The sequence below is a fragment of the Manihot esculenta genome, chromosome 8 (assembly GCF_001659605.2).
Source record: "Manihot esculenta cultivar AM560-2 chromosome 8, M.esculenta_v8, whole genome shotgun sequence".
NCBI classification, from domain to species: domain Eukaryota; kingdom Viridiplantae; phylum Streptophyta; class Magnoliopsida; order Malpighiales; family Euphorbiaceae; genus Manihot; species Manihot esculenta.
This window is the reverse complement of record NC_035168.2, coordinates 13,477,847-13,504,660: the sequence shown is the minus strand read 5'-3', so window position 1 is coordinate 13,504,660 and position 26,814 is coordinate 13,477,847. Positions and strand designations below refer to the sequence as shown.

General features: G+C 35.4%; 1 protein-coding gene and 1 long non-coding RNA gene across 2 annotated transcripts; both read left to right on the top strand.

Moving 5' to 3' along the window:
• On the top strand, positions 1 to 21,152 carry LOC110621807 (chaperone protein dnaJ 72). Its single transcript, XM_021766114.2, has 3 exons — positions 1 to 517; positions 19,824 to 19,893; positions 20,766 to 21,152. The coding sequence occupies exons 1-3, from the start codon at positions 111 to 113 to the stop codon at positions 20,829 to 20,831; spliced, it is 543 nt and encodes a 180-aa protein (XP_021621806.1). The 5' UTR covers positions 1 to 110; the 3' UTR covers positions 20,832 to 21,152.
• On the top strand, positions 8,885 to 18,613 carry LOC122724354. Its single transcript, XR_006351673.1, has 2 exons — positions 8,885 to 9,037; positions 9,275 to 18,613. It is a non-coding gene; the product is annotated as an uncharacterized LOC122724354 (long non-coding RNA).
• Positions 21,153 to 26,814: the final 5,662 nt, after the last annotated feature.

Genomic DNA, 26,814 nt, shown 5'->3' with positions numbered 1-26,814 from the left:
AGACAAAAGTGCCACGACTTCCACTTGAGTCCATAAACCAAAGCAAACCAGGATTCGGCTCTCGATTCCTTTGATCAAAAGGTCGAAGATTTCTTGAGGAGACCAGGACGATGGATTACTACAAGATATTGGAGTTGGACAAGAATGCAACCAAAGAGGAAATCAAAGAAGCCTACAAGAGATTGGCTCTCAAATATCACCCTGACAAGCATTCCCAATCTTCTAAATCAGTCAGAGATAACGCTACCCTTTGTTTCAAACACCTCTCCGAGGCCTATCAAATCCTTTCGGATGACCGGAAACGTGTCGATTACAACATTCGCTCCTCCTCCTCCGGTTATGATAATCATAGACAAGCTCATCGTTATGGTTATGGCTGCGGCTATAGCAATGACTATAATTATCGTTCTTATCGGAGTCAGAGCAGAAAAGCCGATAGTAGTTTTGTCTCCCAGTTCGATGTTGCGCTTCGCTTCTTAACCACTCGCGCCTTTCTTCTCAATCTTGCCTTTGCCGGGTATGATTTAGTTTTTTACTGTTTGTTTTCCTTTCTTTATGGGTCGATCAAGTTAGAACTGTGAGTTTTAAAATGAAGTACTGTCAATTCTGAATTATTGAATAGTTAAGAGTTTGGGCATGTGAAATTGTGCTAAATTACCTTTTTTAGGCTGTTAAATATTTGGAACTAAAATTATTCTTATTAAACAGTTGAGGCAGAGGATTGAGCTAATGTGATTTGAGTAGTGCAGTGTTTTTGTCCTTTAGCAGTTCCAAGTGCACTGTCAGCAAATGATGAAATTGTCCAGTTGTTTGGTTTAGGATTAACATTGCTTTTCTCCTCCCTACAAGTTCAATGCTGGTTTACAACGTTGGATCTGTACTTTTTGATTTTTCATTGAGTAATATTGTAATTTCATGTGTAATTTAGGGAATTCAGTTAGAAGTTGCTTTTCCCCACGGTTTAAGATGTTTAGTTACGCATTCAAAACCATTATTTGAACTGATTTGATGTGTTCATGATTTTTATTTTGAATTATTTAATGCTAAATTTAGGGAATATATATATATATATGTCTCGCTGATGCTGCACAGGCACCATATGTGAGCATCAAGAAAATGCCTTGATTAAAATTATGGAAGGTTCACATGTATTTTGTCATTCCATTTTCAGGACAAACATAGATTAAGTTCTGCCACCAAATTTGTTGCAATTCTGTTTGAAACAATTATGGGTACTTGTTTCAATATGACCGAATTTGTTTTCACTAGGTTAGCATATTTAAATTAATTTTATTTATGGGAACTCACTATTAGCATTTGTTTTGAGAATTTGGCTATGCCCTAAATGGAAACACAGTGGGGCATTGTTACCTATCTCTAGGAATGGGAAGATAGGAGTTAAAAATAGATCACTCCACTTTTGTTTACATAGTATGTGTTATAGTACGTCAACTATGTAATAACGAGAATATTATTCCTAGCATAATCATAGGATACTTTTCTAGTTAGAATATATGATTATTGAATATCTTAAATATAAATGTTGTGACCTTTTTCAAAGGAAAAACACAAAAATTCACTCTTCACTCTCCTGGGAACATGGTATTAGAGTAAGGTTGATATTTTGTAATCAAGTTTGAAATTTGTTCTCTTCTACCCTTTAAACATATTTCCATAGAGAAGGTCACCAACCTAGGGTGGCTGATTTGTCTCACCGCCCTCCCTAGGTGACAGCCAAACCACAAATGGGCTTGCCCTTTTGTCCTGGTGACCATTGATGGTCACACGCGCCATTTGTCTCTCTTCGCCCTTTCTCCAGGCGCCGGTTCCAGTGACCTTTAGCATTTCAGTCTCCTCTTTAAGGGACTTCTATCATTTATTATTTTGTCACTTTTGTATGGGAGCATTGCCCCATTTGGTGACGTTTTGCTAGTTAATTTTATCACATGTGTTTTGCGTGGTCGTGCTTGGGATTTGCTTTGGAACTATTCTTTAGTTTTTATTAGAATTTTGTTATAGTATAGTAAGTCAACTATGTAATAATGTAAATATTATTCTTAGCATAACCATAATTAGAATACATGATTATAGGATATTTGTTAGCTGACCTAGGTTTAGTGTTGCTACCAGGTTTCAATTGTCATTTTCTTAAGTTGTTAATTGCTGTCCTATTTTCAAGAGTCACGTTCTTAGCGGTTCTGCCAGATTAAGCCATGGAGGTGGAATTTCACCAACCAATAAACCTAATCATAGTCATGAGCATGTCAAGACTCTATGAACCAAAAAATTGGTCCATATATGCAGCAAATCCTTCAACCAATCGTTCATTTCAACAAACAACATAAGCATAAGGTACCCGAATGATTAAGCACTTGAACCGTGATGAGATGGAGGAACGACGATGGGAAGGACTTTGTTTTAAATGTTGAACCTTTTGCTTGAGGACACTAGTGCAAGAAACTATTCTGGTTGGACCTAGTAGATGATGACTCGAGAGATATTGCAATGGACCAGCTACTTGATGAATTCTTCTTAGAAATTTCATAAGTTTGTGCTTGAGGACAAGCGCATAGTGGAAGAGGGGAGTAATGTTAGCAGACCCAGATTTCAGTTTTATTGCCCGGTTTAAGTTGTCATTTTCTTAAGTTGTTAATTGCTGTCCTATTTTCAAGAGTCATGTTCGAGTCATATTCTTAGTGGTTAAGCCATGTTTTTGGTAGTTAATCCATAATGTGGATAGTGCAAGTTAGTTTTTGCTTTTTCTCAGTGATAGGAGGTGATCCTCCATGTTGTTTAATTGTTCCCTGTTTTTAGGAGATTGTTATATCTCCCACTTGTATTTAATTGCAGCAACTCATTAAAAAAATTATGAGAAAAATTTCCAAAGCTTTTGAGTACTTCAATTCTTCAGGTTCTCTCTAAGGAGTATGTTCCATTGCAACCATAGGTGCAAAAAGAAAATTACATCTCCAGAAAATTACAGCAATAAGCCCATAACTCGATCCATTTCTAAGGACCCTAATAATATCTTGTATATAAATATTAACTTTTTCAGAGAAAATACACATAGATTGATTCTTCACTCTCCTCTTATTCTATTACAGTATAGTCTATTATTATAGAATTCCTCTTCCACCAATGCTTCCACTCAAAAGATGCTTGAAAATAAATGTTTCCTTGATTGCCTAATCACTACCATGCCTGAAGAGGACTGGTTCTTCTTACACTATAGGGAGGGTTTGTCATGTATAAGAGGAGGAAGGTCAGAAGGAAGATTGTTCCAGAAGCTTCAGCAACAGCAACAACAACAGTTAAATAGTTTGTTAGTTGATTGTATGAAGTGGAACTAGTTACACCAGCTGGAGATATAGTTATAACTGCTATAGAAATCTTTAGCTATCCAATATGATCTTAGTAGCTGTTGGCAGTAACTGAAATAGCACAATAGTACAACAAAGGGAGAAGATATTCTTTCTGTAATTCCATTCTAGAATTTTCTGTGTTATAAGTTATAGAAAGTAAATATGTTAATATAGGAAGTAAATATTGATAGATGGATCAGTTACTTAATCTTAGGATTGTATAATCATATATTTGATTTTCTTTCCTATTTAGATACCGTCTCTCATGTATAAATAGGTTGTAATCTCTATTGTGAAATACAATAAACAAATATTATATTTCTACATGGTATCAGAGCTATTCTCGTAGAGATTTAATTTTTATCTCTCTCGTCAAGTTTTGAAATTTTTGGAGACTTAGGGCTCCTATTTTTTTGTGTTACCTATCTAGGGTAATATTTGTCTCTCATCGTCCACCTAGAGAGGACGCCGAAGTTGCCTTATGTAGAAATATAATATTTTGTTTGTTGTTGTATTTCATAATAAAGATTACAACCTATTTACTATACCACATCTTTATCTGTCACTGTGTCCAAATAATGAATATAAACTGTAAAATAAGACAGTATCTAAACAGAAAGGAAAATCAAGTCTATGATTATACAATCCCTAAGATTAAGCAACGAACCCATCTATCAATATTTACTTTCTATATTAATATATTTACTTCCTATAATCTATAACGCTCCCTCTCAAGTTGGAGCATAAATGTTAATCATGCCCAACTTGTTACATATATAATCAACTCGTCCCATACAACTAAGCAGACATTGAATTTGTGAACCCAACTTCTTCCAATAATTGACGTACCCACAAAACTTCACAAACGGTTTTTGCCATGACTCGACATTCAGGTTCAGCACTAGAACAAAAGACCATATTTTCTCAACTTGGTAAAACGCCTTGCACACATCATAAATACGAGAAATATTCCCTTTGCCAGAATATATAAATTCCAAATACTCCATTAATTCTTTAATAAATTCAGAATGATTAATAAGACTAATCACCTTACTGTGAATAGAATTTCGAATTCGTGAACAATACTCGATGAACAGTACTCGTGACTCTTGCACAGTACCCGATGAACAGTACCCGATGAATAATTCCCGTGAACAATACCTGATGAACAGAGCCCTAAGTCTTCAAATGTTACCCTTTATGGATAACCCAAATGAATAGAGCCCTAAGTCTCCAAATGTTACCCTTTATAAGTAACCCAAATGAACAGAGCCCTAAGTTTTCAAATGTTACCCTTTTATGAGTAACCCAAATGAACAGAGCCATTTATGAGTAAGCCAAATGAACAGAGAGGTCTTCAAATGTTACCCTTTATGAGTAATCCAAATGAACAAAGCCCTAAGTCTCCAAATGTTACCCTTTATGAGTAACCCAAATGAACAAAGCCCTAAGTCTCCGAATGTTACCCTTTATGAGTAACCCAAATGAACAGAGCCCTAGGTCTCTAAATGTTACCCTTTATGAGTACTCGTGAACAGAGCCCTAAGTCTCTAAATGTTACCTATTATATGTAACCCAAATAAACAGAGCCCTAAGTCTCCAAATGTTACCCTTTATGAGTAACCCAAATGAACAGAGCCTTAGGTCTCCAAATGTTACCCTTTATGAGTAACCCAAATAAATAGAGCCCTAAGTCTCCAAATGTTACCCTTTTATGGATAACCCAAATGAACAAAGCCTAAGTCTCCAAATGTTACCCTTTTATGGGTAACCCAAATAAACATATCCCTAAGTCTCCAAATGTTACTCTTTATGGGCAATCCAAATAAATAGTATCAAAAAAAACCTCCACCCAACACCCAAACGAGCATCAAATCTAACAAGGGAGCTGCAAGGCGACTTTGGCATCCTCTTTAGGTGAACGGTGAGAGACAAATATTATTCTAGATGGATAACACAAAAGAACAGGAGTCCTGAGTCTCCAAAAATTTAAGACTTGACGAGAGAGAAAAAAAATAAATCTCTACGAGAAGGCTTTGATACCATGTAGAAATATAATATTTTGTTTGTTGTTGTATTTCATAATAAAGATTACATCCTATTTATATATAAAAGACGGTATCTAAACAGGAAGGAAAATCAAGTCCATGATTATACAATCCCTGAGATTAAGCAACTAACCCATCTATCAATATTTACTTTCTATATTAATATATTTACTTCCTATAATCTATAACACCTTACAACCCGCTTATCAGATCTGTGGTTCGTTTGCCGTTTGGATGTTGGGTGGAGGCATTTAGTTGCCTTGCAACCCACTTGTCAGATCTGTGATTCGTTTGCCGTTTGAGTGTTGGGTTATCTTCCTTTAATTCGTTTGAAGGTAAAGGAGTATAGAATTTTGGTTGAAATGGTTTTTAACAGTAAGACCAATATTATTAAAATTATCCCAATGTCTTCAGTAGCGGCTGAAATAGGTAAAACGTGATTTTGGGTTATTCATAAAGGGTAACATTTGGAGACTTAGCGCTATGTTCATTTTAGGTTACCCATAAAGGGTAACATTTGGAGACTTAGGGCTCTGTTCATTCGAGTTACCCATAAAGGGTAACATTTAGAAACCTGGGACTCTGTTCATTTGGGTTATCCATAAAGGTAACATTTAGAGACTTAGGGCTCTGTTCATTTTGGGTTACCCAGGATAATATTTGGAGACTTAGGGCTTTATTCATTTGGGTTACCCATAAAGGATAACATTTGGAGACTTAGGGCTCTGTTCATCGGGATTACCCATAAAGGGTAACATTTGGAAACTTAGGGCTCTGTTCATCGGGGTTACCCATAAAGGGTAACATTTGGAGATTTAGGGCTATGTTCATTTGGGTTATCCATAAATGGTAACATTTGGAGACTTAGAGCTTTGTTCATCGGAGTTACCCATAAAGGATAACATTTGGAGACTTAGAACTCTGTTCATTTGGGTTATCCATAAAGAGTAACATTTGGAAACTTAGGGCTCTGTTCATCGGGATTACTCATAAGAGTAACATTTAGAGATTTAGGGTTCTGTGCATTTGGGTTACCCATAAAGGGTAACATTTGGAGATATCGGGCACTGTTCATTGGGTATTGTTCACGGGAACTATACTGTTAATCGGTTACTGTTCATGAGTTACTGTTCACGGGTTCTGTTCTTCTGATCCTTTGTTTATTTTGATTGTTTTGGGTTGGTTGTTCTTATGGCTGAAATTGATTAATTGATTATATATGTAACAAGTTGGGCATGATTAACATTTATGTTCCAACTTGAGGGGGAGTGTTATAAGTTATAGAAAGTAAATATGTTAATATAGGAAGTAAATATTGATAGATGGATCAGTTACTTAATCTTAGGATTGTATAATCATATATTTGAGTTTCTTTCCTATTTAGATACCGTCTCTCGTGTATAAATAGGTTGTAATCTCTATTGTGAAATACAACAAACAAATATTATATTTCTACATTCTGGAATTATAGATCTCCACTTTTCTTTCTAATTTCCTGTCAATAGTCCCTTCTCAATTTCCCTCCCTTTCTTCACAATTCTTCTGTCAGGGTTCTGTAGCCTTAACAATTAGTATCAGAACATGGAATGAGTGGGTGAGGTCACTTTCCTAGTTGTTTGGAGCTGGAAGTATAATTAGATCAATGGTCATAAGTCCTGATGCTGTGAAGTTGGCTGAGCTGGAGGTTGTACCGAGAGTTCTCTAGGCGAAGTCTAAGAAATGTGACAATGGTTTAAGAGAGTGCTGCAAGATCTGAGAGCAGAAATTAAACAATCTGCTAAGGACAGTAAGGATGCTATATTGCATGATTTTGCAATCATTCATAACTCATCTGATGAGTAATAAGCTCAAGGGGATATGTGTGGAGGAAGATGAAGCTAGGGTAAGAGGTAGTAGGGGCTAGAAGACATGAGCTAGCAAGTAATCTTGGATCTAGTTTGAAGCTTGTTATAGGAAGTAGATATGTTGACATAGGAAGTAAATATGGATAGATTTGTTAGTTGCTTAATCTTAGAAATTGCATAAACGGACTCCCCTTCCTTCTTAGATAGGTTTTCTATATATAAATATGTTGTCATCTCTATTGTAATATACACAAGAAATATTACTTCTCTACATGGTATCAAAGCCTTGTAGATAAAAGATTTGAATTTTATTTTTTCCCTCTATTCTATTTGGAGATTTAGGACTCCATTTGTCCTATTCTTTTAGGTCACCCCTATAGGGTGACGTTTGTCTCTTACCCCACCCACGAAGGACGCCGAAGAGCCGGCGATACAGTCCTGAAGAGCTGACAACTTTTCAACCGGCGAGTGACTCTCATGCGTCGCAACTAGTTTCTGATGCCGTCCTATGCGGAGGTGCGTCACTTGTCCACCTGTGATCCGGTCACCATCGCTGGTGTCATTTTGAGGTCCTCTCTTCAGTTCTACGGTCAGTTTGCCATTTGGGTGTTTTGTAGAGGTGTTTTTAGGTCGGATTGCATTTTGGATACTTATCACTCTTGATACTATTCACATCCTTTTTTTTTTCCAGTGCCTTTCGTTGCCACTGATTTGGATACATTATTTCCATGGCTGAAATTAAAAATACCGTAGCTTATGTGATTTCTGTGATGACTAAAAATCATGGAACACAAATTAAATGGATCTAATTTTCTAGATTAGAGTAGGACTATTCGTGTTTATCTACGAAGTATTGGAATTGACGATCACCTTATGAAGGATCCTCTAACTGACGACACTAGGAAAGATTGGATGAGGGATGATGCTCGATTATTTTTGCAGATTCGAAATTTCATTCATAGTGAGGTAATCAGTTTTATTGATCACTGTGAATTTGTTAAAGAATTAATGGATTATTTAGAGTTTTTTATACTCTGGCAAAGGGAATATTTCTCATATTTATGAGGTATGTAAGGCTTTTTATCGGACTGAAAAACAGGATAGAACTCTAACCTCAAATTTTATGGATTTTAAAAGACTTTATAAGGAACTTAACAATGTCTTGATACCTTTTAGCACAGATGTGAAAACTCAACACGTTCAAGGAGAGCAAATGGTTGTTATGAGCTTCCTTGCAGGTCTCCCTCTAGAGTTTGAGACGGCTAAATCTCATATTCTTTCTGATTCTGAAATGTCATTGTTATATGATGCTTTCACTAGGGTGTTGCGTATAAAATCTTCCTCTCTAGTTCCTTCACACACCACTAATATCCTTGTTAGACACAATGACAGTGGCAGACAGAATAACAGAGGTGGAAATAGAAGAGGTTTTAATGGTAGTAGAGGATCTCAGCATCCTGGGGAAGCAGTTCCTACTTCTAACTCTAGTGGTATCATTTGTTATTATTGCCGTGAACCTGGACACACTAAGAATACATGCATGAAACTTCAAAATAAGAATTAGCGCTCACAAATGGCACACATGGCAGTTGAGGCTTCTCCTGATCAGGGCATATTTTGATATTTGCAGATGAGTATGCACAATTCACTCAATACTAGACATCTCTGAAATCCTCTAATTCTCCTATCACTGCAATTGCTGAGTTAGGTAACTCTGCTGTATGCCTTGTGTCTTCATTCTCAAAATGGATTATTGATTCTGGTGCTACCGATCATATGTGAGGTAATTCTGCCCTTTTGTCCAATCTTAAGTCTCATACATTGTCTTCTTATGTTACTCTTGCTGATGGCTCTAAATTTTCTATCATGGATTTTGGATATGTCAACTTAATACCTTCTCTTTTCGTATCCTTTGTGTTATGCCATTCCTAAGTTTTTCTTTAATTTGCTCTCTGTTAGTAAACTCACTCGTGCACTAAATTGTTGTGTCTCATTCTTTTTTCATTGTTATGTGTTTCAGGATCTTTCAATGAAGCAGATTATTGGTAAAGGACGTGAGTTAGAGGGTCTTTAAGAAAATTCCTAGATCTCTTACATGTTCCATGAGTTTAACTCCTTTTGATGTTCACTGTCGGTTGGGGCATTATTTTCTCTTTGTTTTAAAGAAGTTATGTCCACAGTTTCAATCTTTATCTGTTTTAGATTGTGAGTCGTGTTAATTTGCCAAACATTATCGTTTACCTATAGTGTCTCGAGTCAATAAACGAGCTTCGTCCCTCTTTGAGTTAGTATATTCAGATGTTTGGAGTTGTTGTCCTATTGTGTTTAAATCTAGATTTAAGTACTTTGTTATTTTTGTTGATGATTTCTCTTGGACTATTTGGTTATTTTTAATGAAGTGTCATTCATAACTATTCTCTATTTTTTGTGCTTTCTATGCTACAATCTAAACTCAATTCAATATTTCTATTCGAATATTGCAAAGTGATAATGCTAAAAAATATTTTTATGGGGAATTTCAATCTTATTTGTCACAAAAAGGATTCTTCATGTTGACACTCCTTAATAGAATGGGGTTGCCGAATGAAAAAATCGACATCTATTTGGAGTAGCTAAAGCTCTCTTATTCCAAATGAAAGTCTCTAAATGTTCTTGGGCTGACGTTGTGTCCATTGCTTGATTTTTTATCAATCGCATGCCATTCTCCATTCTTCATGGTGATATCTCTTGTAATATTTTATTTCCCACTAAATCTCTGTTTCCTATGAAACCAAATATCTTTAGGCGTACTTATTTTGTTCGTGATATTCGTCCACAGGTTACTAAATTAGATCCCAAATCACTCAAATGTGTCCTTTTTTACTACTCTCGGCTTTAAAAAGGGTATTGTTATTTTTCTCCTGATCTTAGTCAGTATTTTGTATCTGCTGATGTAATATTTTTTGAGTCCACCCCGTTCTTTCCACCATATCTGTTTATGTGACATAGGGGAAAGAAGATGACCTCTTGGTATACACTGTTCGTTCTTTGTCTGACCCTCAAAATCTTCCTGCACCTTTCGCTCATGTGCCAGATCACCTTCCTATTTTTCATGTTTATTCCAAATGCCTATAGGACTTTGACTATGCTTCGCTGCCAGCTTCTTTGTCGATGGACCCTGCTCCCACCGATCCGTCACCATTTGACTTGGATCTGCCTTATTGCGCTTCGCAAAGGTAGACATACTTGCACTCATCCTATTTCGTCTTTTCTTTCTTATGATCAATTATCTTCTTCTTTTTGTTATTTTGCCATTACTGTAGATTCTATGTCAGTCCCCAAATTGTTTGTGAGGCTTTAGTCCTTGTTGGCATATTGCGATGGAAGAGGAAATAATGGCCCTAGACACTAATGGTACTTGGGAGTTGGTGCCATTGTCTCTAGGAAAGCGGGCTATTGGGTGTAAGTGGGTGTTTGTAGTGAAAGTAAATCCTGATGGATCTGTTGCTCGCTTCAAGGCTCGTTTAGTGGCCAAAGGTTATGCTCAAGCTTATGGAGTTGACTATTATGATACTTCTCTCTCCAGTTGCCAAACTCACATCTATTCGATTGTTCATTTCCTTGGCAGCTACATATGGTTGGCCTTTGCGTCAATTGAATATTAAAAATATTTTTCTTTATGGTGACCTTCAGGAGGAAGTTTATATTGAGCAACCACCTGACTTTGTTGCTCAGGGGGAGTTAGGCAGGGTTTGTAGACTTCGAAAATCTCTCTATGGCTTGAAACAGAGTCCTCAAGCATGATTTGGCAGGTTTAATGAGGTGGTCCAACAGTTTGGTATGCAGATGAGTAAGTGTGATTACTCGATGTTTTATAGAAATTCTGCTTGTAGTGTATGTGGATGATATTATTATCATAGGAAGTGATATTGCTGGCATTACATCTCCAAAAGAATTTCTAAAAGTACAGTTTTATACAAAGGATTTGGGCTCCTTGAAATATTTTTTGGGCATTGAAGTTATGCAGTGTAAGAAAGACATTTTTTTATTTCAAAGAAAATATGTTCTTGATTTGTTAACGGAAACGGGAAAATTGGGTGCTAAGTGTTGGAGAAGTGAGAATCCCACATTAGTAAAAGAAAGAAGAAAGGAAGAGTTAATAAAGTAAAATGAGCCAAATCCAAATTGCCTAAGGGCCTAAAGGCATTTTGGAGAAACTACCACATCATGCTCAATTAAGCCCTACTATGGGGCCTAACACTCTCACCATATGCAGACTTGGACCGGACCCATCATTAAATTCCAACAGTGGTATCAGAGCTCAAATGGCCTAACAGCCAACGAAGATCCAAAGTCTAAGAAATTTCCTAGTGAGTTGGGTTAGCAATTACATGCTAGACCCATAAGTTAAAAATATTGAAGACAGCTTGTGGCCTTTGAGGTTCAAGAAGAGTACAAGCCAAGGCAAAAATGAGAACCTGAGGCCTCTGAGACTAAGAAAAGAACACAAGCCCAGGATGATAAAATGAAGCCAAGTGACAAATGGGCTAGGCCAGTTGGACTTGAGGGGGAGTGTTGGAGAAGTGAGAATCCCACATCGCTAAAAGAAAGAAGAAAGGAAGAGTTAATAAAGTAAAATGAGCCAAATCCAAATTGCTTAAGGGTCTAAGGGCATTTTGGAGAAGGCTACCACATCAAGCTCAATTAAACCCTATTATAGGGTCCAACACTTTTATCACATGCAGACTTGGATCGGACCCATCATCAAATTCCAACAGAAGTTTTGTAGTGCACCAATGACTCCTAATCTTTTAACTTACTATAGAAGACAGTGAGTTATTCGCAGACTATGAAATGTATAGAAGATTAATTGGCAAGCTGAATTATTTGACGATGACTCGTCCTAATATTGCATATTCATTGAGTGTGGTGAGTCAATTTATGTCTTCTTCTACTGTTGCTCAATGGAATGCTTTGAGGCAGATTCTTTGCCTACTTAAAAGGGGCTCCAGGATGTAGCCTTTTCTATGGTAACTATGAGCACTCAGATATTGAATGTTTTTCTGATGCTGATTGGGTAGGTTCAAAGGTTGATAGGAGGTCAACACTGGATATTGTGTTTTTGTGAGATGTAACCTAGTCTCATAGAGAAATAAGAAGCAAAATGTGGTTTCTTGTTTCTCGTTCTAGTATTGAATCTGAATATCGAGCTATGGTATAAGCCATATGTAAAGTCTTGTGTATGTGTCAACTGTTAGAAGAGGTTAAATTCACAAATTTGGTGCCTGTTAAGTTATGGTGTGATAATTAAGCAGCATTGCCTCTAATTCAATATTTCATTAGAGGACCAAACATATCGAGATTAACTGTCATTTTGTTTTATTTCAATAGGACATATCAGAACTGGAGAACAATTACGGTATATATTTACTAAAGCTCTAAATGGAACTAGAGTTGACTATATATGTAACAAGTTGGACATGATTAACATCTATGCTCCAACTTGAGGAGAGTGATATAGGAAGTAGGTATGTTGATACAGGAAGTAAATATGGATAGATTTGTTAGTTGCTTAATCTTAAAAATTGCATAAAAGGATTCCCTTTCCTTTTTAGATATGTTTTTTTTTATGTATAAATATATTGTAATATCTATTGTAATATACACAAGAAATATTACTTATCTGCAGAGCTGAACTGCTAAGGTGTGTCTAGAGGTGCAACCTAAAATATTATTAGGAACTTTTGAGGTTAGGAAAAGATCCAAGGTGTTAAATCTAGAAATGTGAAAAATACTTTAAGGGTTATAATGGATCTAAGAAGCAGAAGGTGTACATTTGAATGGAAGAATTGGGTGATTGTGATAAAGTTAATCTTCAGTTAATGCTCTTGAAGGTATTCAAGAAGTTGATACAATAAATGTTGTTGGGGTTCATAAAAAACTGGCAATTAGTCATCTTAATTGACAGTGGTAGTACCAATCGTTCTTTTGGAAAGGGGAGTAAAACAGGAACTCAAATTGCCATTTATTCAAAATGCCCCACTGCAATTACAGTCGCAGATGGCAGGAAGATTAGTAGCAGGCATTTGTGCAAGAGTGAACATGAAAAATGTAATTTCACCAGTTCGGTATTGATCTAAAGTTATGGAGTCAGTAGTTTTGACATCATTCTAGGAGTAGATTGGATGAAAAGCTTCCATTCCATTCTTTTTTACTTCAAAGCTTCTAAGATCAATTCAAGGAGAGCAGGGACCATAGCTACATTGCAAGGAAAGTGGGATTTTTTGGTGATCACAAGAATAAGGGTTTGTGAAGATTACCAACACTTAATTCATAAGAAAGGAGTGGATGCCAATCTCCTCTCTTCTGTACTAATGCCCTGCGGTCAGCCAGATGTAATGGACAGTAATGTTGCTTAATGATGGCACAGCCAGTAGAATCTTGTCCTGTTCTGCTAACAGGGAGGCAGTAAGCCAATCATGTGATACTGATTCCAGTAGTGATTTACCAAATATGAAGGAAGATGTTGTAGTAGTAGTAGCTCCTGAGGCATTCCTGCAGACAGGAGTGGACACTAGAGGGACCCAACAATCCTTACAAGGTCTCATTATTCATAGGACCTTCCTGTTGAAGATGCCTTCATTGTAGCTCAATTTCCAGACTCGCTCTGTCTTGGGGACTAGAAAGTGGTATAGTTGAGTTATTGTCAACTGAAGGTTAAAAGGAAGATCATTCCAGAAGATTCAGCAGCAGTTAGCTGTTAAATGGTATGTTGGCTGAAGGAAGGCTATTGCTAGTTAGCTGTTAAATTGGTGTGTTGGCTGATTGTATGAGCTGGAATTAGTTACACCAGCTGGATAAATAGCTGTAACTGCTATACAAGTCCTTATTCTATCCAATAGGATTTCTGTAGCTGATTGGTGATTCCTGAATTAGCATTATAACTGGAGAAGATATTATTCCTGTATTTCCGTTCCATTAATTTCCAGAAAAGATCTTCTCTTTTCTCTTTAATTTTCCTCTCAACTTTATTCCTTTCCTCTCAATTTCCCTTTCTTCTCAATTGCTTTGTTAGATTCCATGACCCTAACAGGGTATTATGAGGCTAATGGAAAAACTATGCAACCAAACTAAGAAATGTACTTTTTTTAGATGTGACTTTTTGTTGCTGGCTTCGGCCCTTCATTTTAATCAGATGTTGAATTAGTCTTAATTAGTCATTAAGATTTTATGACTTATGATTATTGCTCATTGGTTCCTTACAATGATGAACTTTGACTCTGTATTTTTTTCCCCTTCTTTATTCATCGTCTTGTTATTGTTTTATTTTTTCTTTTTGGAAGATGAGCTGATATTAGGAGTTATTTCCTTTTGAAATTCTAATGTGATGGTTAGTAGGTATTCTTTTCCTTCTTTTAGCAAGAACTCAATTTTTTTTTGTTCTTGATCCTCTATGGGTAGTTTTGTAGCTAAATCTTGTCCCCTCTTCTTATATTTTGGTTCATTTTATAGCTACAATTTCTAAATGCATGGTAGTTTCTTATTTGAGAGGATATGCTTTGCACCTGGTGGCGTTATTTTTCACAACAGCAATGTCGACTTTGTGGATAGTTGTTTGTTTCTGGTTGAGCCCTATTGGGACAATTGGTAGAGGATATTATTATGATAAGGAGAATAAAAGTGATAAAAAATAAATAGAAGGTATTGAGGGTTGAAATTGTAATAAATGGATAGAGTAGAAGATAGTAACTTAGCTAAGAATTAGTTAGAGGGTGGAGTGCCGGAAACAGTTATTTTAGAGATCTAAAAGCTGTATAAATTACAACCGTTGTAACTGAAGGGGAACTATTCCAAGAATTATCAATACTAATCGATCTTTCTTCTTGTGTCCCTCTCTTTGTAATTCTCTCTACTCTGCATTTTTCCCCTTTCTTCTATTTCTCTCCCTTTCCTCTCTTTCTGACTTATTAGGGATTCAATTCTTAATAATTGGTATCAGAGCCTAGGATTCAAAGGCCCTAAATTCTAGGTTTCATCGGCCCTAAATTCTAGGTTTCTTCTTCTTGAAATCCAAATTTCTTTTACTCTTCTACCTATAATTCTTCTTCTCTCTTTCTTGAATATCTTCCTTTCTTGAATTTCTTGGAAATCCAAGAAATATCAAGATTCTATTCATTTTCCCCTTAAATTCTGTTGTATTTCTTATATTTCCTTTGTTTCTCTTTTAATCTTCAATCTTCTCTGATTCTTTCTGTCATTTATGTTTCTCTTCTCAACTGCTCTTTCTCATACATCTATCAATAATAGATTTTCCCCTTTCTTTCTCTCTCCTTTCTTCTATTTCTCTCCATTCCCTCTCTTTCTAACTTGTTAGGGATTCAATCCTTAATAATTGGTATCAGAACCTAAGATTCAAAGGCCTTAAATTTTAGGTTTCTTCTTCTTCTTCTTGTTGAATCCAAATTTCTTCTACTCTTCTACCTATCATTCTTTTTCTCTTTCTTGAATTCTTCCTTTCTTGAGTTTCTTGAAAATACAAGAAATATTAAGATTCTATTCATTTTCTCCTTAAATTCTGTCTATTTCTCATCTTTCCTCTGTTTCTCTCTTTAATCTTCAATCTTCTCTAATTCTTTCATTTCTGTGATGCGGTGCATTTAAGGAGAATAAGAGCAGCTGCTTGTCACGTGCATGAGAAACGCTAAACGCGTGTGAGAGGATTGTATCCTGAGAGAGTTAGTTACGGCTGTTACCGATGAGTTGTATTTAGCTCCCATAGGACTAACAATGTAATCTGTTTTTTTAGCAAGTTTTGCCAAATACTAGAGAAAGCTCTCTCTATTGCCTCTCTAAACTCTATCTTGATTCTTTCTACTTCTCTCAATCTGTCTCTTTCCTTCCTTCTTCTGTAATTTGTCTTAGTTTATCAATTGGTATCGGAGCATTCGATTCTTGGAAATGGCTGAAGGTACAAGGTCACATGATCTCCGAAAGGAGCTGCCTAATTTGGTTTTTGAATCTGAACAAAGGCAGGAGGCGAGGTTGGAGTCTAGGCTCTAGGATATGGTTTCAGAACTTAAATCCCTAATTGCTCAACTCAGCAAACAACAAGCTGACTTAGTAAGCAGTCGTAACGAGGCCAACGCATCCTCGAATGTTGAAGGACTATACAACAGTCCATGGGGAAATAATGCAAAATTGGAATTTCCTAGTTTCAATGGAGAAGTGGTGGATGGATGGTTGCTTAGATGTGAGTATTATTTTGAGGTAGGAAGGGTGTCTGCTGAGAATAGAGTGAAACTTGCAACTCTATATTTAGAAGGAAAAGCAATCCAATGGCACCAGGGCTATGTTCAAGTGAAAGGGCGTGAAGCTTATTTTAGTTGGGAGGAATATTTGATGGCTTCGACAGCAAGGTTTGGAGCACAAGCCTATGATGCCCCCATTGCAGATTTGGGAAACCTGAGGCAAGTTGGGTCTCTCCAAGAATAGCTGGATGCATTTGATGAGCTGTATCCTAAGGCAAGAATTCCTGAAGGTAATGCATCGAGTTTTTTCCTTTCTGGGTTAAGTGATGAATTACAAATAGCTATTAGGATGTTTAAACCAACCATGTTAGCTGAGGCATATTCATTAGCTAGGTTGCAGGAATTACATGTTGCAGCCATTCGGCAGAAACCAAAAACACCAGTCAAATTACCTACCACAAACGCTTACTAAACCCAATTCCAACAGACCAAACTTACAAACAGTACCTCTCTTAATATCCAAAATACCCATAACAGAAATAGTCCTACCACCAAAGACCAAATAGGCCTTTTACCTACCCCAAACATACCCAAATCGACTACCAGCACTTCCAAAATGCCTACTACCTTGACTAGCAAAGAAATAGATGAGAAGAGGGCTAATAATCTTTGCTATTGGTGTGATGAGAAATATTCATCCACTCATAAATGTCAGAAAAAGAAATTGTATGTGTTGCAGATCAAAGAAGTTATTGATGAGGAGGTATTGGAAACCATGGTTGAGGAGGAAGTGGACTGTAAGATTCTTGTGAGGAAATTGTCCATGAAATATGAATGCTATGTGGGGTGAAGGTGATGATCAAGCCATGTTGTTGGAAGGTAATGTGGGGAAGCAAAGGATGCACATTTTGGTAGATACATGGAGCACTCATAACTTCATGAGCCAAAAACTGATTGCCAAACTTAAACAGCCTGTTACTGAAATAAAAGGAACTTGGGTGGAAATTCCTAATGGGCAGTAGATAAAGTGTGAATCTATGTGCAAGTAATTTAAATGGACTATGCAGGGACATTCATTCATAGCAGATGTGTATGTGTTGCCATTAGAGACTTATGATTTGATATTGTGCATTAGGTGGTTGAAGATGTTGGGAAAGATACAGTGGGACTTTAATGACATGTCCATGAGCTTTATGTAAAATGTTAAGGTGTTATACTGATATTCTATTTGATTCTCTATATAAACTTACAAAAGATGTAGCTTCAATATTCAAGTCTTATACCCTTTAGAGGAGAGGACTGGAGATAAATTTTGTACTTGGTAAGCCACGTTTTTTTTTGGGAATTTTGAGAACGCAAAATATTAATAATTTACATTTTAATAGGGTGTGATACCAATTATTTGATTATTTATGTACAAGTTATAAAGATGTACCTTCTATATTCAAAATTGATTTGATTGAATAAATGTTGTTTTGATATGAGAAGTTCTATTTTGATAGCTTTTTGCCATTAATATCCCAATGTCTAAGGTACAGCTCACCCTTGGTTTTCTTTTTCATGCCCTGTCTTGACCTAGTTTGAATTGTATTTTCAGGGAAAATTGATATATAATATATAGGGTAAAATACAAAAAAATACATTGTAGTTTTATTAATTTTTCACTTTAGGGTATATAATTCAATTTGTGTTAAAATAGTATTTATGATATCACACCGATAGAAAACAACGGTAATTCCTAGACGTCGTTAGGAATGTTAATGTAGAAATCATATTACGAGGTACTAATTTGACACAAATTGAACCATAGATCGTAAAGTGAAGATGAGTGAAACCAAATGATACTTTTTTATATTTTTTTCTTTTAATTAATGATTATATTTTGCTTGCTACTTAAGCATTTCCTGACGACTTCTAGAAATTGTCTATGTTTGCTAACGATACGATATCACGAGATACGATTTTGATACAAATTGAACCATAGACCTTGAAGTGAAAATAAATAAAACAACATAGTACTTTTTTGTACTTTTCTCTTATATATATGTGTGTGTCAGTACTATTATTTTTAATAAAATTATATTTTGCATGAGTAAGTTGCAGTAATAAACTATTGCCAAAAAAAAAAAAAAGAATAGCCAAGTTCATAATCTAATTAAGGAGAAGAATTTTGAAATATTTTGTATTTTCAATTGTACCATCCCAGTATAAAATTAAATGGAAGCCCATTCTTCTGGACATTAATGCTTGAAAATATTTTTAAAATTTTTTTTTTTTTAAAGAAAGAAATGAATGTCACATTTTATCTCCGGTGTAGTAGTATCTTCCTTCCCTCGGATTCCTTTTTAAGATGTTTGCATTCGCAAACAACCCCCCCAAAACCACCACAAACCCCCCGGGGCTCTCTGGGCCATCTCTCACTCACTCACTCACTCTCTTTCCCAATACTATTTTTATCTGCCCTGCTGTTTTAACTATGCTTCAGGGTTATTATAGATGATATGGCTCTGATTCAGTTTGATTTAAATTCCAAGCTCTGCATGGGTATGATTTCCAGAAGGCAATTCTAATTCATGATGGTTGGCGTGTAAGACATTTTAAAATTTGGGGGTATGTATATTGGGCTGAAGTTGAATGGCTAGCCAAGCAGCTGAAGTTGAATGGCTAGGCAAGCAACATAATAGTTCAGTTCAACTGTTTTTTGTAAAAAATTATGCCTGGTTTGGCATAGTTATCGAGTTAAAAACCAACTTTAATGTAATGTTCAAAGGGCATTAGTTTAAATTTTTAAAGTAATTTTTATATGTTCTGATCATAAAACTTCAAAATAGCTAAAAATTAGTCTCAAAGTCAATATGCTTTTTGTGACATCTAAAACTGTACATTTTTGGACAAACAGTTTTGGTCTCATTGCAACTTCCACTCAGGTGCTCGTATAGCTTCAGGTTATATATATTCTATCCTGGCTAACCATATAAACATGCTAAACAAAAATACCTGCCTCTTCGCTTGATTCATACTCCTGAACAAGCTAATATAAATTATGGGATAAATGTGATATAACATAATTGGATAAAATTGAAAGTTCAAACTTTATAAAATCATTGTGCTAAAGTATTAATTATTATTTTGCCTTTATTGTGGTTGTCTCTGAATGTAGTTTTCTTCATTCTTGGCTGTCTTGGCAAAAAATTCAACTAGATCTTTCGAGAGTTTTATGTTGCTTTTTCTTTCCTTGTAGTTCTTGAATCTTGATATTATTTAGAAAGGATTGTTCATGATTTATTTTTGCTTCTTTATTAAATTCTTGTATTTGAAAAAAAACATTCCTCTTTTGTGCAGCGCTTTAATTGGGGGGATTGTGATTATAGATAAAAGCAGGGAGGCACTATGGAAAATTCACAATTCTGGGGTAAGTCGGTTGTGTCTGTTTTGACACGTGATGAAATCATATTCTTATATTTCCATAAGCGTTATCATTGAACAAGCATCCATGCCATCTTAGAATCTCCAGATTTGTACAATTTAATTTCCTTGATATCATTTTAAGAATTAGAAAAAGCATTTTTTATCAAATGTAAAATAAATAGCGCGTGGGAATTTCAAGCCCATTGCATTTAATTTTTGAACTAAATTATGAAGAAATGAGGTAACATACAGAATGATGGATATGAATAGTAGTAATTTCGTTTGAGAAGAGTGGTGATTTATGAGATAGATTGCCTAATTATTTAAAGAGGCTCATCAGAATAACTTTCTTTTTTTAACCTGTTAGAATTAGTCCTCTTAATGAAAGCGTTTTTGGCAAATGTTAGAACGGGTGCTAACTGATACGAATAAAAAAAATTGTAGATAAACAAAATCCAAATAAGAAAATAAAACACAATATGTTAAATAGGGGAAATAAAATTTATTAAAAGAACCTAAAATATCGAACTTAATAATTAAATGGAATTTCTTTTAGATGTATCTGTAAATATATTCAACCTTTGCTGTAAATATTATAGGCAAAGGAATTGCTTTCTAGAAAATATTGAATAGGAGTTTGGGGACTTTGACCTTTGAGGATGCTAAACACAAAATTTGTCTAGCTACACAGGTTTGCATGTTTAAAAATATGCATAAAAACAAAACTAATGGTTATATAATGCATGAAAGTGCTCATTTCCACTTAGACATGGTATTGCACCCCCGGTATTGTGTCTGTATACGAGTTGTATCAATGCTTTATCTGTGGATAATTATATGTTTCTTAATATCTTTCATGCATGGTTTTGCATGTAGAAATCATTTGAAGAAGCCATGGATTCCATTGAAAAGGCCAAGGCCAACACCGGACATGAGGTGTAAGATTATTGTTTATACTACTTGTCCGCCAATTTAACCATTTGTACTGCTTGGAGATGGAGCATATGTTCAAGAGTCGTCTTCAACCAACAGCATGGTTGCTATGCAGTGATTCCGCCTTAATAGATAAATCTCCCCACTCGGTTACAGAAAGCTTTGGTTTTAACTATATATAAGTAATTCAGCATATTGCAGGTCGCAATTTATATGTAAATTATAGGCTACAGATCTCTTAGAAATAAAATCTCAACCATTCATTTTGAGTTCTAGGGTTGAGATAGTGCAAACATGAATTAATCTATACTAAATATTTGCATTTTTCAACTCGCAAATCTCATTATATTCTCAACTCCCTAGATATATGCAATTAGAAATTCTTTGTTTATTTTATCACAAACAAAAATTGTGTATTATTCCACTGCCTTTATGTGCCTATAACAGAGGTATTGTGGTTGATGTTTTATATAAAAGAAGAGAAATTGATTCTATTTTGAAATTTTATTTTTTATTTTTCTAAATTTTGATGCCAAAGAAATTTCATTTCGAAGATAAAGCATCAGCATCAAAAGCAATAAATTGAGAATTGCAGTTAAGCCCTTCCTCAATCCAACTGACATAGCTTAAGCGAAATTTGGAAACTAGTAACCCACCACACATTTAGAAGCAAAGACCATTACATCACCAACTTCGTTATGGAAAATTGCACCAATGTTGATAATAACAACCATAACAATCTTCCCTTCAAACCAAAACTTATTTGAAGCTCCCCACTTAAAAGCGGAAATTTAGGAATTCCTCCATCTTAGGTAAGCGCAGCCGGAGAATATATTTCGTTGGCACAGTGTCAAGAGCAGTATGCTACATAAAGTTGCGGACTTTGGGAGGAGCTTTTAAACTCCATATGCACTTCCATATTCCCACGCTAGAGGAAAACGACACTGCGCCAGCTTCATCTCTTGTAATAAATTCAATATCACACGGTTAACACTCTCTAATAGAATAATGACCAGAATGATGATGATGCCAAACAAGAACTTTCGCCTGCAGAACCATTCCCATGAGAATAGATTTAATCCTCTTAAAGCCAACTGATAAAACAGCAGGTGAAGAAGGTTCTGAAGTCATAGTCTAACATAATTTATATCCTCCAAAGATTCCCTTTAAGGAGAATTAACCTTACAAGATACTGGTTCAGAAATCCACTTGCTACCCCCTAACTTAACATTGGACCCAATTGGCCATAGCGCAGTTCATTAGTCGGTTTGGAGGAATTTTACCTCCAAACTGACCTACTCCAATCTATTATTGATAGATATAAATTGAGGCACATACCGATTAACCCGACAATAAATTTGCATGGATTAATTGGTCAGATTAAGCACATGGAATTAAATATGTAGTGATGTGAATATGGGAGCCAAGCACATGAGTGGAATGGATGCAAATATCACATTACCTTTTGGACCAATAATAAGGGCTTGTGCAAAGAAAATCAAAGTATCGCTTTAACACTTAGAACAACAAATTGTCTGCGAAGAAATGAACGCATGTGAGAAAAAAAATCCACATTCGTAACACATGAAAATTCACGAGATAAAATGTTTGTGAACATGATTGAAGCAAAAGAGTAATAGGGCTGAAAAAAGAAGCCATGTGAGTTAGTTATAGCACACTTGTAACTATAGAGCATGTTGGGCCCGACTTGCACTTAGATCCATTTTATTATTTTGGTGTTTTAGTATTTTATTAAATTTATTTTAAATTATTCAAGGGTATAATAGAATGCTTGGGAATTAATTTTGACATGTGACTTGATATTATTGTGTGTTGGGGTTTTAGAAATAGACAAAATAGGCTTCCTCTTGAAGCATTAGGCGATTTATCTTTTGAACACGAAGATGACACATAGTTCATGAGAAGAAGACAAAGGAGGGAGGAGAAAACCAAAAGGAAAGATAACAACATTAATGCCATCAAGATAAAGATTCCTCAATTCAAGGGACAAAATGATACTAAAACTTATCTTGAATAGGAAATGAATGTGAAGTAAATTTTTGAGTGTCACAACTACTCCAAAAAGAAAAAGATAAAATTAGTTATTATTTAATTTACTAATTATGCATTAGTTTGGTGTGATCAATTACTTTTAACAATGTGTAGAAATCAAGAAAAGCCAATAGCAACTTAGGAAGAGATGAAGTGCATCATATGAAAGCGGTTTGTTCCATCCTATTACTATCGCGAGCTGCACCAAAAGTTGCATGTCCATTGAAGATTACCACAAAGAGATGGAGATTGCAACGATGAGAGCTAATATGGAAGAGGATCGAGAAGCAACCATGGCTAGATTTTTTAGTGGACTTAATAAAGAGATTGCCAACATCATCGAATTACACCATTATATAGAACTTAAAGATATGGTGAGCATGGCAATCAAGATAGAGAAGCAGCTAAAAGGAAAGGGTGGAGCAAAAACATTCCAAAATAGCACTTGGACTTCAAAATGGTCCAAGAAAGATGAGAAGAGTAAGGAGAAAGTTTCTGAAAGCAAAGACAAGAATTTTAATAGTAAGTTGCAAAGCACTACTTCCAAAGCTACAACTGAAACACTATCTTCTTCTAACAAGCATCACAACATTAAGTGTTTCAAGTGCTTGGGAATGAGACACATTGCATCTCGATATCCCAAGAGCAAGACTATACTTTTGCGAGACAATGGTGAAATTATCTCTGAGTTAGAATCCGACAGGAATAGCATGCCCTCTTTAGAAGATTATTCTGATGAAGAAAATATTGAGTATGTTGTGCAAGGTGAGTCAGTTGTTGCTAGGCATGCATTGAATATGCAAGTAAAAGAAGAAGGATTGGAGCAATGAGAAAAATATCTTCCATATGCGATGCCTTATAGGTGAGAAGGTATGTGTGATGATTATTGATAGTTGGAGATGTACTAATGTTACTAGTATGATCTTAGTGGAAAAGCTGGAGTTAAAGTGTGAAAAGCATCCTAAGCCATATCGACTGCAATGGCTAAATGATAGCAAGGAATCGAAAGTCACAAATAAAGTTATTATGCCTTTCTCCATAGGTCAATATGTTGATGAGGTAACGTGTAACATAGTTTCAATGCAAGTTGGTCATTTTTTGTTGGGGAGACCATGACAGTACTTAAATAAGTAAAACTACACTCTTGTACCCTTATCTCCTATTGAATTCTATGAAGAACAATTCAAGATGATAAAATTTTAGTCTGGGCTTCGGGAAGTGATGAGAAAAATAAAAAAGAGTAAAAAGGCTGTGAGCAAAAAGAATAAACAAAAAGGCCAAAAATGAATAATTGTATAAAAAAAGAATTAAGTGCAAAAAAAAGCACTTAGGGGAATGAAAATAAGGCAAGTTTTTTTTAGCAAAAGAAAGAGAGTTGAAAAGAGCTTATGTTGGTTACAAATCACTGGTGTTAATTAGGTTTAGAGAAATCTTGTTTTCTAATGCTAACCTTGACCCAAATTTGCCTAATATATTTGTTTCAATTCTATAGGAATTCAAAGATGTGTTCCTTGAAGAGATACTCGTAGGATTGACACCATGGTGATGCATTAAGCATCAAATAGATTTTGTGCTAGGAGTTTCAGTTCTAAAATGACCAACCTATAGGAACAATCCTGAGGAAATGAAGGAGCCACAAAGGTAAGTTGAAAAATTACTAGCAAAGGGTCATGTTAGCAAAAGCATGAGCTCATGTGCTACACCTGTGCTATTCGTACCAAAGAAAGATAGATCTTGGAAGACGTGCGTTGATTTTAGGGTTTAAATGGGGAGAGACATAAGAGAAAGCAGTTCAAACTCTAAAAGGAAAACTTTATACTGTTCTTATTTTGTGTTTATCTAACTTTTCAAAAACTTCTGAGATTGAATGTGATGCTTCAGGTATTAGCATAGGTGCGATTTTGATGTAAGAGAAACGCCTCATAGCATATTTTAGTGAGAAGCTGCATAAAGTGCTATTGAACTACTCCACATATGATAAGGAATTGTATGCATTGGTGAGAGTTTTAGATGTGTGGCAATACTACATGCTTCCTAAAGAGTTTGTCATCCATACAAACTATGAGTCATTATAGCACTTAAAGGGACAAGGAAAGCTAAAGAAATGCCACATGAAATGGGTGGAGTTCATAGAATCATTCTCATATGTGATTCAGTACAAGCATGATAAAGATAACATAGTAGCTGATGCTTTATCTCGCAGGTACGCTCTTATCACTACTCTTGGGTCTAAATTGTTAGGATTTGAGCAATTGAAAGATTCGTATACTATTGATGTAAACTTTAGTATTGTGTATGATGCATGTGAATGCTGCTTTTCAAAAGTTTTATAGGCATAATGAATTTCTTTTTCAAAGAAATCAATTGTGTATTCATGATTGTTCAATGCATGAATTGCTTGTGTGTGAGTCTCATAGTGGTGGTCTAATAGGACACTTTAGAGTGCATAAGACTTTAGATGTGTCATCTGAATATTTTTATTGACATCATATGCGAAAAGATATTTAAAAAATGTGTGCACAATGCATTGCATATAAACAAGCTAAGTATAAGTCTATACCACATGGTCTATACATACCTCTACTTATACCTTCTGAACGTTGGACTAACATTTCTATGGATTTTGTGTTGGCATTATCTAAGCCTAAGAAAGGAAGGGTTACCATCTTTGTTATTGTTGATCGATTTAGCACAAAGCTATAAGGAGCAGAAATGTGAAAGTTCCCTAGTGTAAACTAGCTTAGGGAAAGGCAATTATCCCTAGGCATAGCTTCATCACATGGTTAGCTTTAAAAGGAAGGCTTGTAGTTAAAACTATGCTTAAAGAATAGGGAATTATTGAAAATACCACATGCACTTTATGCTTCCAAAGGGAAGAGACTATTGAATACTTGTCCTTTAATTGAGTTTACTAGTAGGATCTAGAATAATGTTTTGCGTAGATGCAAGATAAATAGACCTGGTTTGAGATGGAGGAAAGAGGTCAGCTGGTTCATTAAAAAAGTTACTGGGAAAAGTCAACTTGCTACATGTAAAAGGGTTGCTTTCAATGCTGCAATTTATTATACATGGCGAGAAAGAAATTAAGTCATTTTTTAGAATAATGAAGCAAATGAAATGTGAATGATTCAAAAAAATCATCTGGTATGTTAGAATGAACTTGGCAAATTCCTGTGGATCAGTGGATTAGAGCAAATGGGCATGAGAACGGCTACATACTCCCAGGTTATTTTCTGCTGCATTTTTGTTGGAGCAGTTTATCCTAAAACTGCACTTTTCTTGCAACTGGTGCTGTTTTCTGTTCTGCTACAAAATTATGGAAAAGGATGGAATGCTGCAGATTCTTGCTTCTCCTTCCTTGGCAATGAAAGCTGCTGATTGCAAGTTAAAGTTGATTAGGTTCATGGATACGGCAGTGGATGAATTGCTGCATTTGTTTTTTAAATGAGTTGTTTGATGGTTCCTGCTACTGTAATAGTGACACCTTGATGTTTGATTAAAGCTTATCTGACTGCAGGAATGGAGTTCGAAAATTGAGGTGCCTTTACTTGGAATTTGTTTGGGTGGGTGCTGCAATGGTTGTGAACTTCTGCAATGGGGATGTTGATGGCAAGATGCTGGAACCTATGTTAGTTGGACTTGTTGAGATAAGGTTTTAGTATTTGATGCTAGTGATTGACTATTTTAAATGGGCTTGCTAATTGTTTGATTTTTTTGCTTAAATACTGATAGGTATGGGTGAGTGAGGCTTATTTGCTGTGAGGAAGTGTATATAAATAGTTGTTTTATCCAATTTGGTTCTTTTGGCAATAAAATGAATTACTGGCAAAAAAATTTTAAGTTTAAAGTAGTTTTCAGAATAGTATATTTAATATCTATTTCAAAAAAAAAAGAATAGTATATTTAATATCTGATGACTGCTGGATTCCTTCACCCCGGA